Source organism: Genypterus blacodes, unplaced genomic scaffold, assembly GCF_046128005.1.
Source record: "Genypterus blacodes isolate CSIRO-AG114 ecotype Tasmania unplaced genomic scaffold, CSIRO-AGI_Gbla_v1 ptg000039l_1, whole genome shotgun sequence".
Lineage (NCBI taxonomy): Eukaryota > Metazoa > Chordata > Actinopteri > Ophidiiformes > Ophidiidae > Genypterus > Genypterus blacodes.
This window is the reverse complement of record NW_027466852.1, coordinates 6,436,457-6,452,434: the sequence shown is the minus strand read 5'-3', so window position 1 is coordinate 6,452,434 and position 15,978 is coordinate 6,436,457. Positions and strand designations below refer to the sequence as shown.

Below are 15,978 nucleotides of genomic sequence, written 5' to 3'. Positions count from 1 at the left end.
AACTATAATATTCCTTACAAATGGGGTAAATAAGCAAATGCAAAGAGATAACAAGGCTTATTCCATGTTCCATATTTTAAATATTGTAAATCAGTGAGCAATTCAGGATCTAGTTTTAACTTTGAACACATGAATGATTAATGTTGTGCTTGTAAATGTATCTTGAGCAGCTCTGTCCATTCACTTTACATTTAGGGTCCAGCTAGGGTTGGAAGCAGCACAATGAAGTTTGATAGCATATTCTCAGAGATCGGCAGCTTTGGAAAATTCCAACTCATGCTAATTTTGATTCAGCTGACTTCTCGAATTACTTTGCCATGTCACTTTCTGCTGAATAACTTCATAGCAGCTATTCCTGCTCATCACTGTGACATCAGCAACCTGGATGATGATGCCGTGGTCTTGGGGAATTTAACGCTGGAGCAGAAACTTGCAGCACACGTGCCAGTAGAGCAGGATGGGACACTGAGCCCCTGTAAGATCTTTGAAAAGCCCCAATACCAAAATCTGTCATCCCATAACAGCAGCGAGGATACACCCACCCTTGAATGTCCCAACGGATGGGTGTTTGACAACAGCACCTATAGATCTACGCTGGCAACAGAGGTATGCATCATGCTGTAATTAACCATGAGGAAACTGCCACATCTCTGTTTTAAACTTAGTGGTCAAAGTGATGAGCAATAATGGATATATTTACCAAAACATATTTTGCCATATTTTGAATTCTGCTTTTCAGGTCATATCAATCAAATGTTATGTCACTTCTGCTGTCATTTATCAATTTTAACAATTTCACTTTTCAATTTCTGTCCAAATGCGGAGTGTATTCGTTATCCAATCCAATAAATTAAAAATTCTGCTGACATTTTTCTCTGTAGTGGGATCTTGTGTGCAGCAGCAAAGGACTTAACAAAGCCACAGCCACAATTTTCTTCATTGGTGTTATGATTGGAGCTCCTATATTTGGCTTGGTCAGCGACAGGTAATAAGAAACTTTTGTGATTTTAATTGATCACAAAAAATGTAACATGGGCCCTTTGTGGCACGTGTATCTGCATAATCTTCAAAATTGTTGATGTTTAGTGATGAGAATGTTTTGAAGATTTAAACTAGTAAATCAAAATGTACTGAGTGATTGACAATTATGATGATGAACTGACTGGCTGATGGAAGTTTAGGTTAATACTTGAATCCTATGCAGACCCTTATAAAAAGGTATAATAGCATTTTCTCAAAACCTTTGACCTTATAAATGTATCATCATGCTTCAGTGCCACCTATGAGTCAACGACATGAGTTTGCTAGAATTACTTTAAACATACAGAAGTGCCTACAGGCGTGCAACTCCACAATGCATTTGAACTTCATGTCAAATAAACAGTTGCCTATTTAATGTAGTTTTTGTTGTTAAATGACCAGGTTTGGACGGCGACCGCTTCTCTTGGTGGCTTATGTGTCAACATTGTTTTTTGCAACCATAAGTTCATTTTCCACCTCTTATGGGATGTTTGTTACCATGAGATTTTTCACTGGAATGTCCCTTGCTGGAATAAGCATCATCAGCTATGTTTTAAGTGAGTCATTCTCAATGAGATGCAAAAAACTAATTTCTTGTGTTTATTGATTTCAGCAACTAAAAGTTCCTTCTACTTTACCTTTAAGTTGCTAAGGTTTTGAAATGTGACATATCTGTGCTGACATTTACACAGATGTTGAATGGTTCAGCGTTGAACACAGGACCTTCTCTGGTGTGATCATCAGCCTGGACTGGACATTTGGGACCTGGATTCTAGTTGGTTTAGCGTATATGGTAAACGAGTGGAGGATACTCATTCTGGTAGCGACCTCACCCTTGGTGCTGTCCATCATCCTTTGGCGGTATAATGTTTCTTATCTTTTATATTCCAAAAACTGTAACTCCAAACCCTGAGGTATTTATGAGATAAATGTGTCATCTTTGTTTCTTCAGGTGGCTTCCAGAGTCGTCAAGGTGGCTTGCAGCGAATGGGAAGGTAGAAGCAGCGCATTATTACATCATGAAATGTGCAAAGATGAATAACAGATCCACATGTATGGCTGCCATCACACCAACGGTACAGATCTCACCATTGCTTTTACTTGAATATCTGACCAGCTCTTAGTGAGGTGGGGAGAGGCAACTCAAGGTTTGTTTGTTTGGGTTTATTTGCAGACTTTATTAGACTCAGACTTACCAACTGAAACTGGACAGAAGTACACTTTTGTAGATCTCTTTCGGACCCCAAATATCAGGAAGATTGCCATATGCTCTGGGATAGTATGGTAAGTGCCAATACTACACAAGAATATGGACAATAAAACCAAAAAATGAAGATGCTCAGTATTTCAGTACAAAGATATCTCTCAATTCACTTACATTGTCATTATTATTATTATTATTATTATTATTATTATTATTATTATTATTATTTAAAATTACTACCCAAAATACATCCTTGTGTATCACCCCCATTCTGTATTGGCATTTATTAAAGGGAGCTACCCTGAGAAAATCCATCAGACAATTTACAATTGCCTCCTATAATTATTAAATTATTATAATTATTTCTTTTATTTGAGATTGTCAAGTTTATATTTTCCATCACCTTATAATAATTGAATTGCTTACCTCCTGTTTAGTCACTCTGTACAATAAACATGAAGTATAACATATGACCACATTGAATGTTTTCACCCTTTGCATTGTATTTATACTATTTATGGACTTAATCTGTGTATTATGTAGTAGTTCATCCTCTGCTGTCAGTTTTATCATTAATTCCACTGACTGAAGCTTGAATGTCTTTTGCATCTTTAGGTACGGAGTTGCATTTACATATTATGGGATATCTCTAAATATCACTGGGTTTGGTCTAAATCCATACCTGACACAATTCATATTTGGAATCATTGAGATGCCAATGAAGATTGGTGTATATTACTTCCTAAAGCGCATTGGTAGGAGGCCTGGTCAGACATGGTCCCTGCTGACAACTGGGCTCTGCCTCTTCATCAACATTTTTGTTCCAAAAGGTGATTTTTCACAAGTTTTAATCTTTTTATGTAGTTACTAGCGCTGGGCAAGTTAACGCATTAATCAACGCCGATTATTTTTATTGCGCATTAACGCAACAAAATAATTTAGTTTTTAATATTTTTTATTTTGAAAGTCTGTTGCTCACTAGCTGCAAACTGCAGGCCGATTAGTATTGTGGAAGATGTGGGTCTTCCCTTCAGGAACGCAACAAATGACAGCATGTATGAGCCCCCCTTAAGACGCAAGAAGAATACATGAGCTGTGCAAGATGGTGCAAGAAATATGATCGCTGCTGCTAGATGTCTGCCTTTTGAACACGCTCCCTGCGTCGTGCACAGTGCCCAGCATTCTGTCACAGTATCTGCAGAACAGTGCGTTTGACAATGCCCTGGCCAAATGCAGAAAAGTTGTGGGCCACTTTAAACCACACACACACACAGACTTGATTTGATTACATTAATGCAGTGGTTCCCAAACTTTTGTGCACGACGCAGGGTTGTCAGGCATGTTCAAAAAGCAGATGTCTCGCAGCAGCATTCTTCCTGGACTATGCGCTACGTGTGTTAACTTCATTTTAAACGTTCCACTGCTGTGCAACATGAAAATCTTCTGCGCACGTTTCAGCAAAATGTCTTCTGTTTTCATTCCAGTCAGAGCATGTGAATGCAGCTCCCACTGTTCATCAATATACAGTAATGCAGTATAACACCGAGGTAATCACGTTTACACATCGATGTCCAGTAGTCTCCAGTGAGAGCAACAGTTGGTGCACGTTGTAACGCTGTCACTTGTGTATTCTTCTTGTGATGGTGCGTCTTGAGGAAGGCTCACACGTGCCGTCATTCGTTCCTCAGACCGAAATCGCTGCAACACAAATCAGCCAGCAGTTTGTAGCTAGTGGGCAACGGACTTTCAAAATAATAATGATGATTTAATAAAAAATCTTTTTGTGTGTTATGGTACGAAAAAGTAATTATCGGCATTAATTGATTACTGCGTTAACGCAATAATAAGGCGTTGACTTGCCCAGCCCTAACATATACATATATATTCATACAGTATATCATTGCAGAAGGGTCATGATCAAATGTTAACACCTCTTCCCTCAGATAAGTGGGCCATTCGCACTGTTGTGGCTGTCCTTGGAAAAGCCTTTTCAGAAGCTTCATTTACAACCATCTTTCTCTACACAACCGAACTGTATCCTACAGTTGTACGGTTAGTCAATAACATACCTCTGTCACCAGTCTGACAATACAGATTAATCTTGTTTTGATTTCAGGTCACACAAATTAAGATCAGTTCATTGGTTTTTCAGACAGAACGCCTTAGGCTACACCTCTTTTATGGCCCGGCTTGGTGTGTCCATATCCCCTCTCATCGCTCTGCTGGGCGATGTGTGGCATCTCCTGCCTGAAATGATTTACTGTCTGGTGGCAGTGGTTTCTGGATTTGTGGTTTTACTCCTGCCTGAAACATTAAACAGGCAACTGCCAGAGTTGATTGAGGACATCGAGCATCCAAGGTAAAGAGGAAACTATAAAGGAAGCTTAAAAGCTGTAAAAATAAATCAATATTGTAGGTTAAACTTGAGAAGTAAGTTTTTTTAGTGAAAGGGTAAACTGTGGTTTGTAAACTGTGTGAACCCCTTTAATTGACATTTGCCAGTGTGTAGAAAACAATATATCTAATGTAATTCATGGTTCTACATTCATTATGAAACAATGAACAATATTTTCTCTGTATTGCAGGGAGCAATCACCAAGCAGCAAAATAGTCCAGCAAAATCCCTCACATTGAGAAAAGGGACAATATTCTGAGCTTCAATGTGTCACTGATGTTTAAACATTCACATTCATTATCAAGCACACGGTGGGGTTCACTGAATCTTACACTCTGAGTGTGTTGTGAAACCATATTCCAGCAAACCAGTGACTCAGTAAAACTACAGTATATACTGTATATATTTGACCAGCAGGGGGAGAAAAGAGGCAGAATGGGAGAAACCCAGCACACTCTTATCATATAACTGTTAAAAAAATACAAATAAAGTTGTGCTTAATGCAGAATACAGATTGTGTGTGTTCTGTATCTTCAACAAGAACCAAATGTCTCACACAGTGTGTCAGGATTAATATCATGCACTTTGCACAGCGCAGCCATGCAGCTCAGTGAAGCGTCTCAACACATTGGAATAGGTTTTTTACCCGACACATTCATTTAAGAAGTTAATTGTTGATGTTACTTGAGACTGACCAATCCGCACCGAACAGGTTGTGAGCCCACTTGCTCATTCATGCATGATGAAGACAGCAGATTTGTCCCTGTCCTAATTGCCCTTAAGCAACAGCCCACATAATCATGTATAAAACCTCATGTATAAAACTGAACATTACAGCATTCTCATTGATTTGAATGCAGCTGTAAGGTGTCGCTTGATAATACTTGGATCAATGCAAGCACTATATACAATTCCACTCAATTTACTTTATTTATATGGTGCCAAATCACAACAAACGTTATCTCAAGGCACCTTACATACAGAGTATTTAAAGAGGACCAACATTCCCCCATGAGCAAGCACTTGGCAAAAACTCCCCTTCAACAGGAAGAAACCTCACGCAGAACTGCGCTCTAGGTGGGCAGCCATCTGCCCTGACTGGTTGGGTTGAGAAGGAGAGAGAGAGAGAGAGAGAGAGAGAGAGAGAGACAGCGACAACAATAAAAAAATAAAATAAAATAATACAAATAAAGTGAAATAATAATAAATAACTAATAATAAACAGGACTAATGATATTGATACTAATAGCCGAACAGGGTCGTCATCTCTACAGGACAGGCTTCCACAACAGCTGTGGGACGACAGAACACAGAAAACTCTGGGGAGGAAGTAAAGTTAGTGCAGGAGTCACCAACAAGTCGCTCACAAGCTACCGGTAGCTCGCCAAGCGCTTCTGAGTAGCTCCCCGAAAGGTTCCAAGAATACGTACATTTGACAACACATAATCACTTGGTAAAGCTGTTTCTATCCAATCAAATTCAGACATCCCGCCCCCTTTTGTCATAAAACGATTATAAACCGATTGGTTTATAATCGTTTATATTATATATATATATATATATAATATAAATATATTAATACATATAATAATATATAATAATAATATAATAATAAAAATAATATAAAAATATAAAATAAATATATATATCATATATATTAATATAAAAATACATATATATATGTATTTATAATCGTTTATAATCGACTAACAGCTGATTAGCTGTTAGTCCAACAAATGACGCGGCTTTCACGTTTGGTTACGTGACGCCGTAACATTCGGCTAGCAAGCGCATGCTGGATTTGAGGATGACCGCCCCGAAAACAGCCCCGATAAAAGGCAACAAATATACTATTTTCATGAGGAATTAAAAAAAATCAAGAAGGGGAATGACAGTGCGTGTCTTGTTTGCGGTGCGAACGCGTCTGTGGAGCCACTTCACCAAAGTCCACAGCAACTTTTCACTGGACTTTCCGACTGCTAGCAGGGCGTCATGTGTCGTTAGCGAACAAGCTGGCTCAACTCTTTGAGGTGGAAGATGGGAACCGGCTCCTGTCCGAGAGCTGTTTTTATTTTTTCTGCAACTTAATCTAGACAGTATGATAGGATGGTCTCGGTCTACAGTGCGCGAAAAGATGAGTGACAGCTGTAAAAAAAAAAAGAAGCTGCATTTGGATGCATTTTAACAATTGTTAAAACATAAAGGCAGAATGCAGAATTTGCAGAATTAAGCCGTCATGTCGAGCAGGTCCACAAAAAACCTTCACAGACATGAGAACTGTGCATCCAACAGTCTAGTTGGAAGAAAAAAGGCAGGCTAGCGTGCCTGCTAGTACTGTCAGTCCTTCTACAACCATTGGGATTTAGAAGCTCCACCCAGGCTCTCAATACAGTGTATGCTCTTCCAAACAGGAAAACACTCCAAACTGTACGACAGACAACGTGCTTCACTGCAAGAAAATTCCAAAACTATTTTAATTCCTCATGAAAATAGTACCGCACTCTCTGTCATCTCACTAACATCAGAACAGACTGAATGCATGTGAAGTACAGATGATATGGTAACTACAGGGAATTCCCTGAATTACAGTAACTGTGAAGGGAAGTTGTGACAGTGATATGTGGACAGACATAAAATGTGAAATTTGAAAGGTATAGTGTTGGTAAAATAGTAAAATAAGTAATAACATTGTTATGTTTTTATGATATTAATATGATGTGAATTTATTCGTGTGAGCTTGACAATGAAAATGTATACAAGCTCATGTTGCTGAATTGAAGTGTTGGATATCAACATTTTGTAAATGTTCATACAAAAGATGCTTATTCAGCTGGATTGGGTGGAGAATCAGCCATGTGGATACATGTTACAAATGATGTAAAACATGAGTAGCTCTCGGACACTTTTATTTTGTCAAAGCTCCCAGAGTCAATAAGGTTGGAGACCCCTGAGTTAGTGAAATGCAGTGGTAATGCAATGACATGGATACACAGATAGAGAGGGGAGGAGGAGAGAGCAGCTCAGTGCATCATGGGAAGTCCTTGGCCTATAGCAGCATAACTAGGGGCTGGTCCAAGGCAAGCCTGACCGGCCCTTACTATAAGCTTTATCAAATAGAAAAGTTTTAAGCCTACTGTTAAACGTAGAGAGGGTGTCTGCCCCCGGACCGAATCTGGGAGGTGGTTCCAGAAAAGGGGAGCCTGATACCTGAAGGCTTTCTCTCCCGTTCTGCTTTTGGAGATACTAGGAACCACAAGTAAGCCTGCATTCTGGGAGCGCAGCGTTGTAGGTGGGAATTGGGTGATATTATGGTATTATGAGCTCTTTTAGGATGGAGTCTGACCATTAAGAGCTTTAAAAATGAGTAGAAGGATTTAAAATTATATTCTAGATATTACTGGAAGCTAGTGCAGCTAAGCTAAAATTGGAGAAGTATGATCCCTTTTCTTTGTTTTGGTCAGAACATGTGCAGCTGCATTCTGGACCAACTGGAGAGTCTTTAGGGACTTATTAGGGCAGCCCGATATTAATGAATTACAACAGTCCAGCTTAGAGATAACAAATGCATGGACAAGTTTTTCTGCATCATTCTGTGACAGAATGTGCCTGATTTTAGCAATGTTGCGTAAGTAAAATAATGCTGTCGTTGAAATTTGTTTTATGTGGCCATTAAACGACATATCTTGGTCAAGATAACTCCCTAGATTTCTTACGGCGCACAGTACAGTTAGAGTGTCGTCATTTAAACATATGTAATGAAAGAACAGTGTTGGGTTTGGAATTATATTGGGACAAGGGAGACACTAGCTGATAATGTCTGCTTGCCAGTCATATTTTCTTAATCTATCATCTATCTTAACATTCAGCAGCCAATCCTACACTATAATGCAAGACAGCACCTTGCATCAATTGGGTTATGGTGAACCTATCAAGGACACTGCTTCCTTACGCAGACAGCTTACCACAAGTTAGCCAAGCACAATCATTCATACTCCTATTACTCAGGTTCCAGTTTTAACCCGTGAAGTTTGAATGACTAACGTTGTGCTCATAGATGGATCATGAGCAGCTCTGCCCATTCACTTCACATTTAGGGTCCTGCTAGCCTTGGAAGCAACACAATGAAGTTTGATAGCATATTCTCAGAGATCGGCGGCTTTGGAAAATTCCAACTCATGCTAATTTTGATTCAGCTGACTTCTCGAATTACTTTGCCATGTCACTTTCTGCTGAATAACTTCATAGCAGCTGTTCCTGCTCATCACTGTGACATCAGCAACCTGAATGATGATGCCGTGGTCTTGGGGAATTTAACGCTGGAGCAGAAACTTGCAGCACACGTGCCAGTAGAGCAGGATGGGACACTGAGCCCCTGTAAGATGTTTGAAAAGCCCCAATACCAACATCTGTCATCCCCTAACAGCAGCGAGGATACACCCACCCTTGAATGTCCCAACGGATGGGTGTTTGACAACAGCACCTATAGATCTACGCTGGCAACAGAGGTTTGCATCATGCTGTAATTAACCATGAGGAAACTGCCACATCTCTGTTTTAAACTTAGTGGTCAAAGTGATGAGCAATAATGGATATATTTACCAAAACATATTTTGCCATATTTTGAATTTTGCTTTTCAGGTCATATCAATCAAATGTTATGTCACTTCTGCTGTCATTTATCAATTTTAACAATTTCACTTTTCAATTTCTGTCCAAATGCGGAGTGTATTCGTTATCCAATCCAATAAATTAAAAATTCTGCTGACATTTTTCTCTGTAGTGGGATCTTGTGTGCAGCAGCAAAGGACTTAACAAAGCCACAGCCACAATTTTCTTCATTGGTGTTATGATTGGAGCTCCTATATTTGGCTTGGTCAGCGACAGGTAATAAGAAACTTTTGTGATTTTAATTGATCACAAAAAATGTAACATGGGCCCTTTGTGGCACGTGTATCTGCATAATCTTCAAAATTGTTGATGTTTAGTGATGAGAATGTTTTGAAGATTTAAACTAGTAAATCAAAATGTACTGAGTGATTGACAATTATGATGATGAACTGACTGGCTGATGGAAGTTTAGGTTAATACTTGAATCCTATGCAGACCCTTATAAAAAGGTATAATAGCATTTTCTCAAAACCTTTGACCTTATAAATGTATCATCATGCTTCAGTGCCACCTATGAGTCAACGACATGAGTTTGCTAGAATTACTTTAAACATACAGAAGTGCCTACAGACGTGCAACTCCACAATGCATTTGAACTTCATGTCAAATAAACAGTTGCCTATTTAATGTAGTTTTTGTTGTTAAATGACCAGGTTTGGACGGCGACCGCTTCTCTTGGTGGCTTATGTGTCAGCATTGATTTTTGCAACCATAAGTTCATTTTCCACCTCTTATGGGATGTTTGTTACCATGAGATTTTTCACTGGAATGTCCCTTGCTGGAATAAGCATCATCAGCTATGTTTTAAGTGAGTCATTCTCAATGAGATGCAAAAAACTAATTTCTTGTGTTTATTGATTTCAGCAACTAAAAGTTCCTTCTACTTTACCTTTAAGTTGCTAAGGTTTTGAAATGTGACATATCTGTGCTGACATTTACACAGATGTTGAATGGTTCAGCGTTGAACACAGGACCTTCTCTGGTGTGATCATCAGCCTGGACTGGACATTTGGGACCTGGATTCTAGTTGGTTTAGCGTATATGGTAAACGAGTGGAGGATACTCATTCTGGTAGCGACCTCACCCTTGGTGCTGTCCATCATCCTTTGGCGGTATAATGTTTCTTATCTTTTATATTCCAAAAACTGTAACTCCAAACCCTGAGGTATTTATGAGATAAATGTGTCATCTTTGTTTCTTCAGGTGGCTTCCAGAGTCGTCAAGGTGGCTTGCAGCGAATGGGAAGGTAGAAGCAGCGCATTATTACATCATGAAATGTGCAAAGATGAATAACAGATCCACATGTATGGCTGCCATCACACCAACGGTACAGATCTCACCATTGCTTTTACTTGAATATCTGACCAGCTCTTAGTGAGGTGGGGAGAGGCAACTCAAGGTTTGTTTGTTTGGGTTTATTTGCAGACTTTATTAGACTCAGACTTACCAACTGAAACTGGACAGAAGTACACTTTTGTAGATCTCTTTCGGACCCCAAATATCAGGAAGATTGCCATATGCTCTGGGATAGTATGGTAAGTGCCAATACTACACAAGAATATGGACAATAAAACCAAAAAATGAAGATGCTCAGTATTTCAGTACAAAGATATCTCTCAATTCACTTACATTGTCATTATTATTATTATTATTATTATTATTATTATTATTATTATTATTATTTAAAATTACTACCCAAAATACATCCTTGTGTATCACCCCCATTCTGTATTGGCATTTATTAAAGGGAGCTACCCTGAGAAAATCCATCAGACAATTTACAATTGCCTCCTATAATTATTAAATTATTATAATTATTTCTTTTATTTGAGATTGTCAAGTTTATATTTTCCATCACCTTATAATAATTGAATTGCTTACCTCCTGTTTAGTCACTCTGTACAATAAACATGAAGTATAACATATGACCACATTGAATGTTTTCACCCTTTGCATTGTATTTATACTATTTATGGACTTAATCTGTGTATTATGTAGTAGTTCATCCTCTGCTGTCAGTTTTATCATTAATTCCACTGACTGAAGCTTGAATGTCTTTTGCATCTTTAGGTACGGAGTTGCATTTACATATTATGGGATATCTCTAAATATCACTGGGTTTGGTCTAAATCCATACCTGACACAATTCATATTTGGAATCATTGAGATGCCAATGAAGATTGGTGTATATTACTTCCTAAAGCGCATTGGTAGGAGGCCTGGTCAGACATGGTCCCTGCTGACAACTGGGCTCTGCCTCTTCATCAACATTTTTGTTCCAAAAGGTGATTTTTCACAAGTTTTAATCTTTTTATGTAGTTACTAGCGCTGGGCAAGTTAACGCATTAATCATTAATCAACACCGATTATTTTTATCGCGCATTAACGCAACAAAATAATTTAGTTTTTAATATTTTTTATTTTTGAAAGTCTGTTGCTCACTTGCTGCAAACTGCAGGCCGATTAGTATTGTGGAAGACGTGGGTCTTCCCTTCAGGAACGCAACAAATGACAGCATGTATGAGCCCCCCTTAAGACGCAAGAAGAATACATGAGCTGTGCAAGATGGTGCAAGAAATATGATCGCTGCTGCTAGATGTCTGCCTTTTGAACACGCTCCCTGCGTCGTGCACAGTGCCCAGCGTTCTGTCACAGTATCTGCAGAACAGTGCGTTTGACAATGCCCTGGCCAAATGCAGAAAAGTTGTGGGCCACTTTAAACCACACACACACACAGACTTGATTTGATTACATTAATGCAGTGGTTCCCAAACTTTTGTGCACGACGCAGGGTTGTCAGGCATGTTCAAAAAGCAGATGTCTCGCAGCAGCATTCTTCTTGGACTATGCGCTACGTGTGTTGACTTCATTTTAAACGTTCCACTGCTGTGCAACATGAAAATCTTCTACGCACGTTTCAGCAAAATGTCTTCTGTTTTCATTCCAGTCAGAGCATGTGAATGCAGCTCCCACTGTTCATCAATATACAGTAATGCAGTATAACACCGAGGTAATCACGTTTACACATCGATGTCCAGTAGTCTCCAGTGAGAGCAACAGTTGGTGCACGTTGTAACGCTGTCACTTTTGTACTCCTCTCCTTTTCATACAACTTGTGTATTCTTCTTGTGATGGTGCGTCTTGAGGAAGGCTCACACGTGCCGTCATTCGTTCCTCAGACCGAAATCGCTGCAACACAAATCAGCCAGCAGTTTGTAGCTAGTGGGCAACGGACTTTCAAAATAATAATGATGATTTAATAAAAAATCTTTTTGTGTGTTATGGTACGAAAAAGTAATTATCGGCATTAATTGATTACTGCGTTAACGCAATAATAAGGCGTTGACTTGCCCAGCCCTAACATATACATATATATTCATACAGTATATCATTGCAGAGGGGTCATGATCAAATGTTAACACCTCTTCCCTCAGATAAGTGGGCCATTCGCACTGTTGTGGCTGTCCTTGGAAAAGCCTTTTCAGAAGCTTCATTTACAACCGTCTTTCTCTACACAACCGAACTGTATCCTACAGTTGTACGGTTAGTCAATAACATACCTCTGTCACCAGTCTGACAATACAGATTAATCTTGTTTTGATTTCAGGTCACACAAATTAAGATCAGTTCATTGGTTTTTCAGACAGAACGGCTTAGGCTACACCTCTTTTATGGCCCGGCTTGGTGTGTCCATATCCCCTCTCATCGCTCTGCTGGGCGATGTGTGGCATCTCCTGCCTGAAATGATTTACTGTCTGGTGGCAGTGGTTTCTGGATTTGTGGTTTTACTCCTGCCTGAAACATTAAACAGGCAACTGCCAGAGTTGATTGAGGACATCGAGCATCCAAGGTAAAGAGGAAACTAAAAAGGAAGCTTAAAAGCTGTAAAAATAAATCAATATTGTAGGTTAAATTTGAGAAGTAAGTTTTTTTAGTGAAAGGGTAAACTGTGGTTTGTAAACTGTGTGAACCCCTTTAATTGACATTTGCCAGTGTGTAGAAAACAATATATCTAATGTAATTCATGGTTCTACATTCATTATGAAACAATGAACAATATTTTCTCTGTATTGCAGGGAGCAATCACCAAGCAGCAAAATAGTCCAGCAAAATCCCTCACATTGAGAAAAGGGACAATATTCTGAGCTTCAATGTGTCACTGATGTTTAAACATTCACATTCATTATCAAGCACACGGTGGGGTTCACTGAATCTTACACTCTGAGTGTGTTGTGAAACCATATTCCAGCAAACCAGTGACTCAGTAAAACTACAGTATATACTGTATATATTTGACCAGCAGGGGGAGACAAGAGGCAGAATGGGAGAAACCCAGCACACTCTTATCATATAACTGTTAAAAAAATACAAATAAAGTTGTGCTTAATGCAGAATACAGATTGTGTGTGTTCTGTATCTTCAACAAGAACCAAATGTCTCACACAGTGTGTCAGGATTAATATCATGCACTTTGCACAGCGCAGCCATGCAGCTCAGTGAAGCGTCTCAACACATTGGAATAGGTTTTTTACCCGACACATTCATTTAAGAAGTTAATTGTTGATGTTACTTGAGACTGACCAATCCGCACCGAACAGGTTGTGAGCCCACTTGCTCATTCATGCATGATGAAGACAGCAGATTTGTCCCTGTCCTAATTGCCCTTAAGCAACAGCCCACATAATCATGTATAAAACCTCATGTATAAAACTGAACATTACAGCATTCTCATTGATTTGAATGCAGCTGTAAGGTGTCGCTTGATAATACTTGAATCAATGCAAGCACTATATACAATTCCACTCAATTTACTTTATTTATATGGTGCCAAATCACAACAAACGTTATCTCAAGGCACCTTACATACAGAGTATTTAAAGAGGACCAACATTCCCCCATGAGCAAGCACTTGGCAAAAACTCCCCTTCAACAGGAAGAAACCTCACGCAGAACTGCGCTCTAGGTGGGCAGCCATCTGCCCTGACTGGTTGGGTTGAGAAGGAGAGAGAGAGAGGGAGAGAGAGAGAGAGAGAGAGAGAGAGAGAGACAGCGACAACAATAAAAAAATAAAATAAAATAATACAAATAAAGTGAAATAATAATAAATAACTAATAATAAACAGGACTAATGATATTGATACTAATAGCCGAACAGGGTCGTCATCTCTACAGGACAGGCTTCCACAACAGCTGTGGGACGACAGAACACAGAAAACTCTGGGGAGGAAGTAAAGTTAGTGCAGGAGTCACCAACAAGTCGCTCACAAGCTACTGGTAGCTCGCCAAGCGCTTCTGAGTAGCTCCCCGAAAGGTTCCAAGAATACGTACATTTGACAACACATAATCACTTGGTAAAGCTGTTTCTATCCAATCAAATTCAGACATCCCGCCCCCTTTTGTCATAAAACGATTATAAACCAATCAGCTGTTAGTCCAACAAATGACGCGGCTGTCACGTTTGGTTACGTGACGCCGTAACATTCGGCTAGCAAGCGCATGCTGGATTTGAGGATGACCGCCCCGAAAACAGCCCCGATAAAAGGCAACAAATATACTATTTTCATGAGGAATTAAAAAAAATCAAGAATGGGAATGACAGTGCGTGTCTTGTTTGCGGTGCGAACGCGTCTGTGGAGCCACTTCACCAAAGTCCACAGCAACTTTTCACTGGACTTTCCGACTGCTAGCAGGGCGTCATGTGTCGTTAGCGAACAAGCTGGCTCAACACTTTGAGGTGGAAGATGGGAACCGGCTCCTGTCCGAGAGCTGTTTTTATTTTTTCTGCAACTTAATACAAGACAGAATGATAGGATGGTCTCGGTCTACAGTGCGTGAAAAGATGAGTGACAGCTGTAAAAAAAAAAGAAAGAAAAAAGAAGCTGCATTTGGATGCATTTTAACAATTGTTAAAACATAAAGGCAGAATGCAGAATTTGCAGAATTAAGCCGTCATGTCGAGCAGGTCCACAAAAAACCTTCACAGACATGAGAACTGTGCACCCAACAGTCTAGTTGGAAGAAAAAAGGCAGGCTAGCGTGCCTGCTAGTACTGTCAGTCCTTCTACAACCATTGGGATTTAGAAGCTCCACCCAGGCTCTCAATCCAGTGTATGCTCTTCCAAACAGGAAAACACTCCAAACTGTACGAAAAAGACAACGTGCTTCACTGCAAGAAAATTCCAAAACTATTTTAATTCCTCATGAAAATAGTACCACACTCTCTGTCATCTCACTAACATCAGAACAGACTGAATGCATGTGAAGTACAGATGATATGGTAACTACAGGGAATTCCCTGAATTACAGGAACTGTGAAGGGAAGTTGTGACAGTGATATGTGGACAGACATAAAATGTGAAATTTGAAAGGTATAGTGTTGGTAAAATAGTAAAATAAGTAATAACATTGTTATGTTTTTATGATATAAATATGATGTGAATTTATTCGTGTGAGCTTGACAATGAAAATGTATACAAGCTCATGTTGCTGAATTGAAGTGTTGGATATCAACATTTTGTAAATGTTCATACAAAAGATGCTTATTCAGCTGGATTGGGTGGAGAATCAGCCATGTGGATACATGTTACAAATGATGTAAAACATGAGTAGCTCTCGGACACTTTTATTTTGTCAAAGCTCCCAGAGTCAATAAGGTTGGAGACCCCTGAGTTAGTGAAATGCAGTGGTAATG

At 39.3% G+C, this 15,978-nt stretch overlaps 2 protein-coding genes across 2 annotated transcripts; both read left to right on the top strand.

Moving 5' to 3' along the window:
* The first annotated feature begins 222 nt into the window (after positions 1 to 222).
* On the top strand, positions 223 to 4,587 carry LOC142996909 (solute carrier family 22 member 7-like). Its single transcript, XM_076148035.1, has 9 exons — positions 223 to 606; positions 882 to 985; positions 1,423 to 1,577; positions 1,713 to 1,881; positions 1,973 to 2,096; positions 2,195 to 2,304; positions 2,840 to 3,054; positions 4,168 to 4,276; positions 4,377 to 4,587. The coding sequence occupies exons 1-9, from the start codon at positions 223 to 225 to the stop codon at positions 4,585 to 4,587; spliced, it is 1,581 nt and encodes a 526-aa protein (XP_076004150.1).
* Positions 4,588 to 8,740: 4,153 nt separating this feature from the next.
* Positions 8,741 to 13,141, top strand: LOC142996950 (solute carrier family 22 member 7-like). Its single transcript, XM_076148076.1, has 9 exons — positions 8,741 to 9,124; positions 9,400 to 9,503; positions 9,941 to 10,095; positions 10,231 to 10,399; positions 10,491 to 10,614; positions 10,713 to 10,822; positions 11,358 to 11,572; positions 12,722 to 12,830; positions 12,931 to 13,141. Exons 1-9 carry the CDS (start codon positions 8,741 to 8,743, stop codon positions 13,139 to 13,141), a joined length of 1,581 nt encoding a protein of 526 aa, XP_076004191.1.
* Positions 13,142 to 15,978: the final 2,837 nt, after the last annotated feature.

Coding starts and splice junctions, on each gene's coding strand:
- LOC142996950 (XM_076148076.1), top strand. CDS start 8,741: ATGAAGTTTGATAGCATATTCTCAGAGATCGGCGGCTTTGGAAAATTC. Junction 9,504..9,940: donor TTTGGCTTGGTCAGCGACAG/GTAATAAGAAAC, acceptor TTAAATGACCAG/GTTTGGACGGCGACCGCTTC. Junction 10,615..10,712: donor TGGCTGCCATCACACCAACG/GTACAGATCTCA, acceptor GTTTATTTGCAG/ACTTTATTAGACTCAGACTT.
- LOC142996909 (XM_076148035.1), top strand. CDS start 223: ATGAAGTTTGATAGCATATTCTCAGAGATCGGCAGCTTTGGAAAATTC. Junction 1,578..1,712: donor CATCATCAGCTATGTTTTAA/GTGAGTCATTCT, acceptor ACATTTACACAG/ATGTTGAATGGTTCAGCGTT. Junction 3,055..4,167: donor CAACATTTTTGTTCCAAAAG/GTGATTTTTCAC, acceptor CTCTTCCCTCAG/ATAAGTGGGCCATTCGCACT.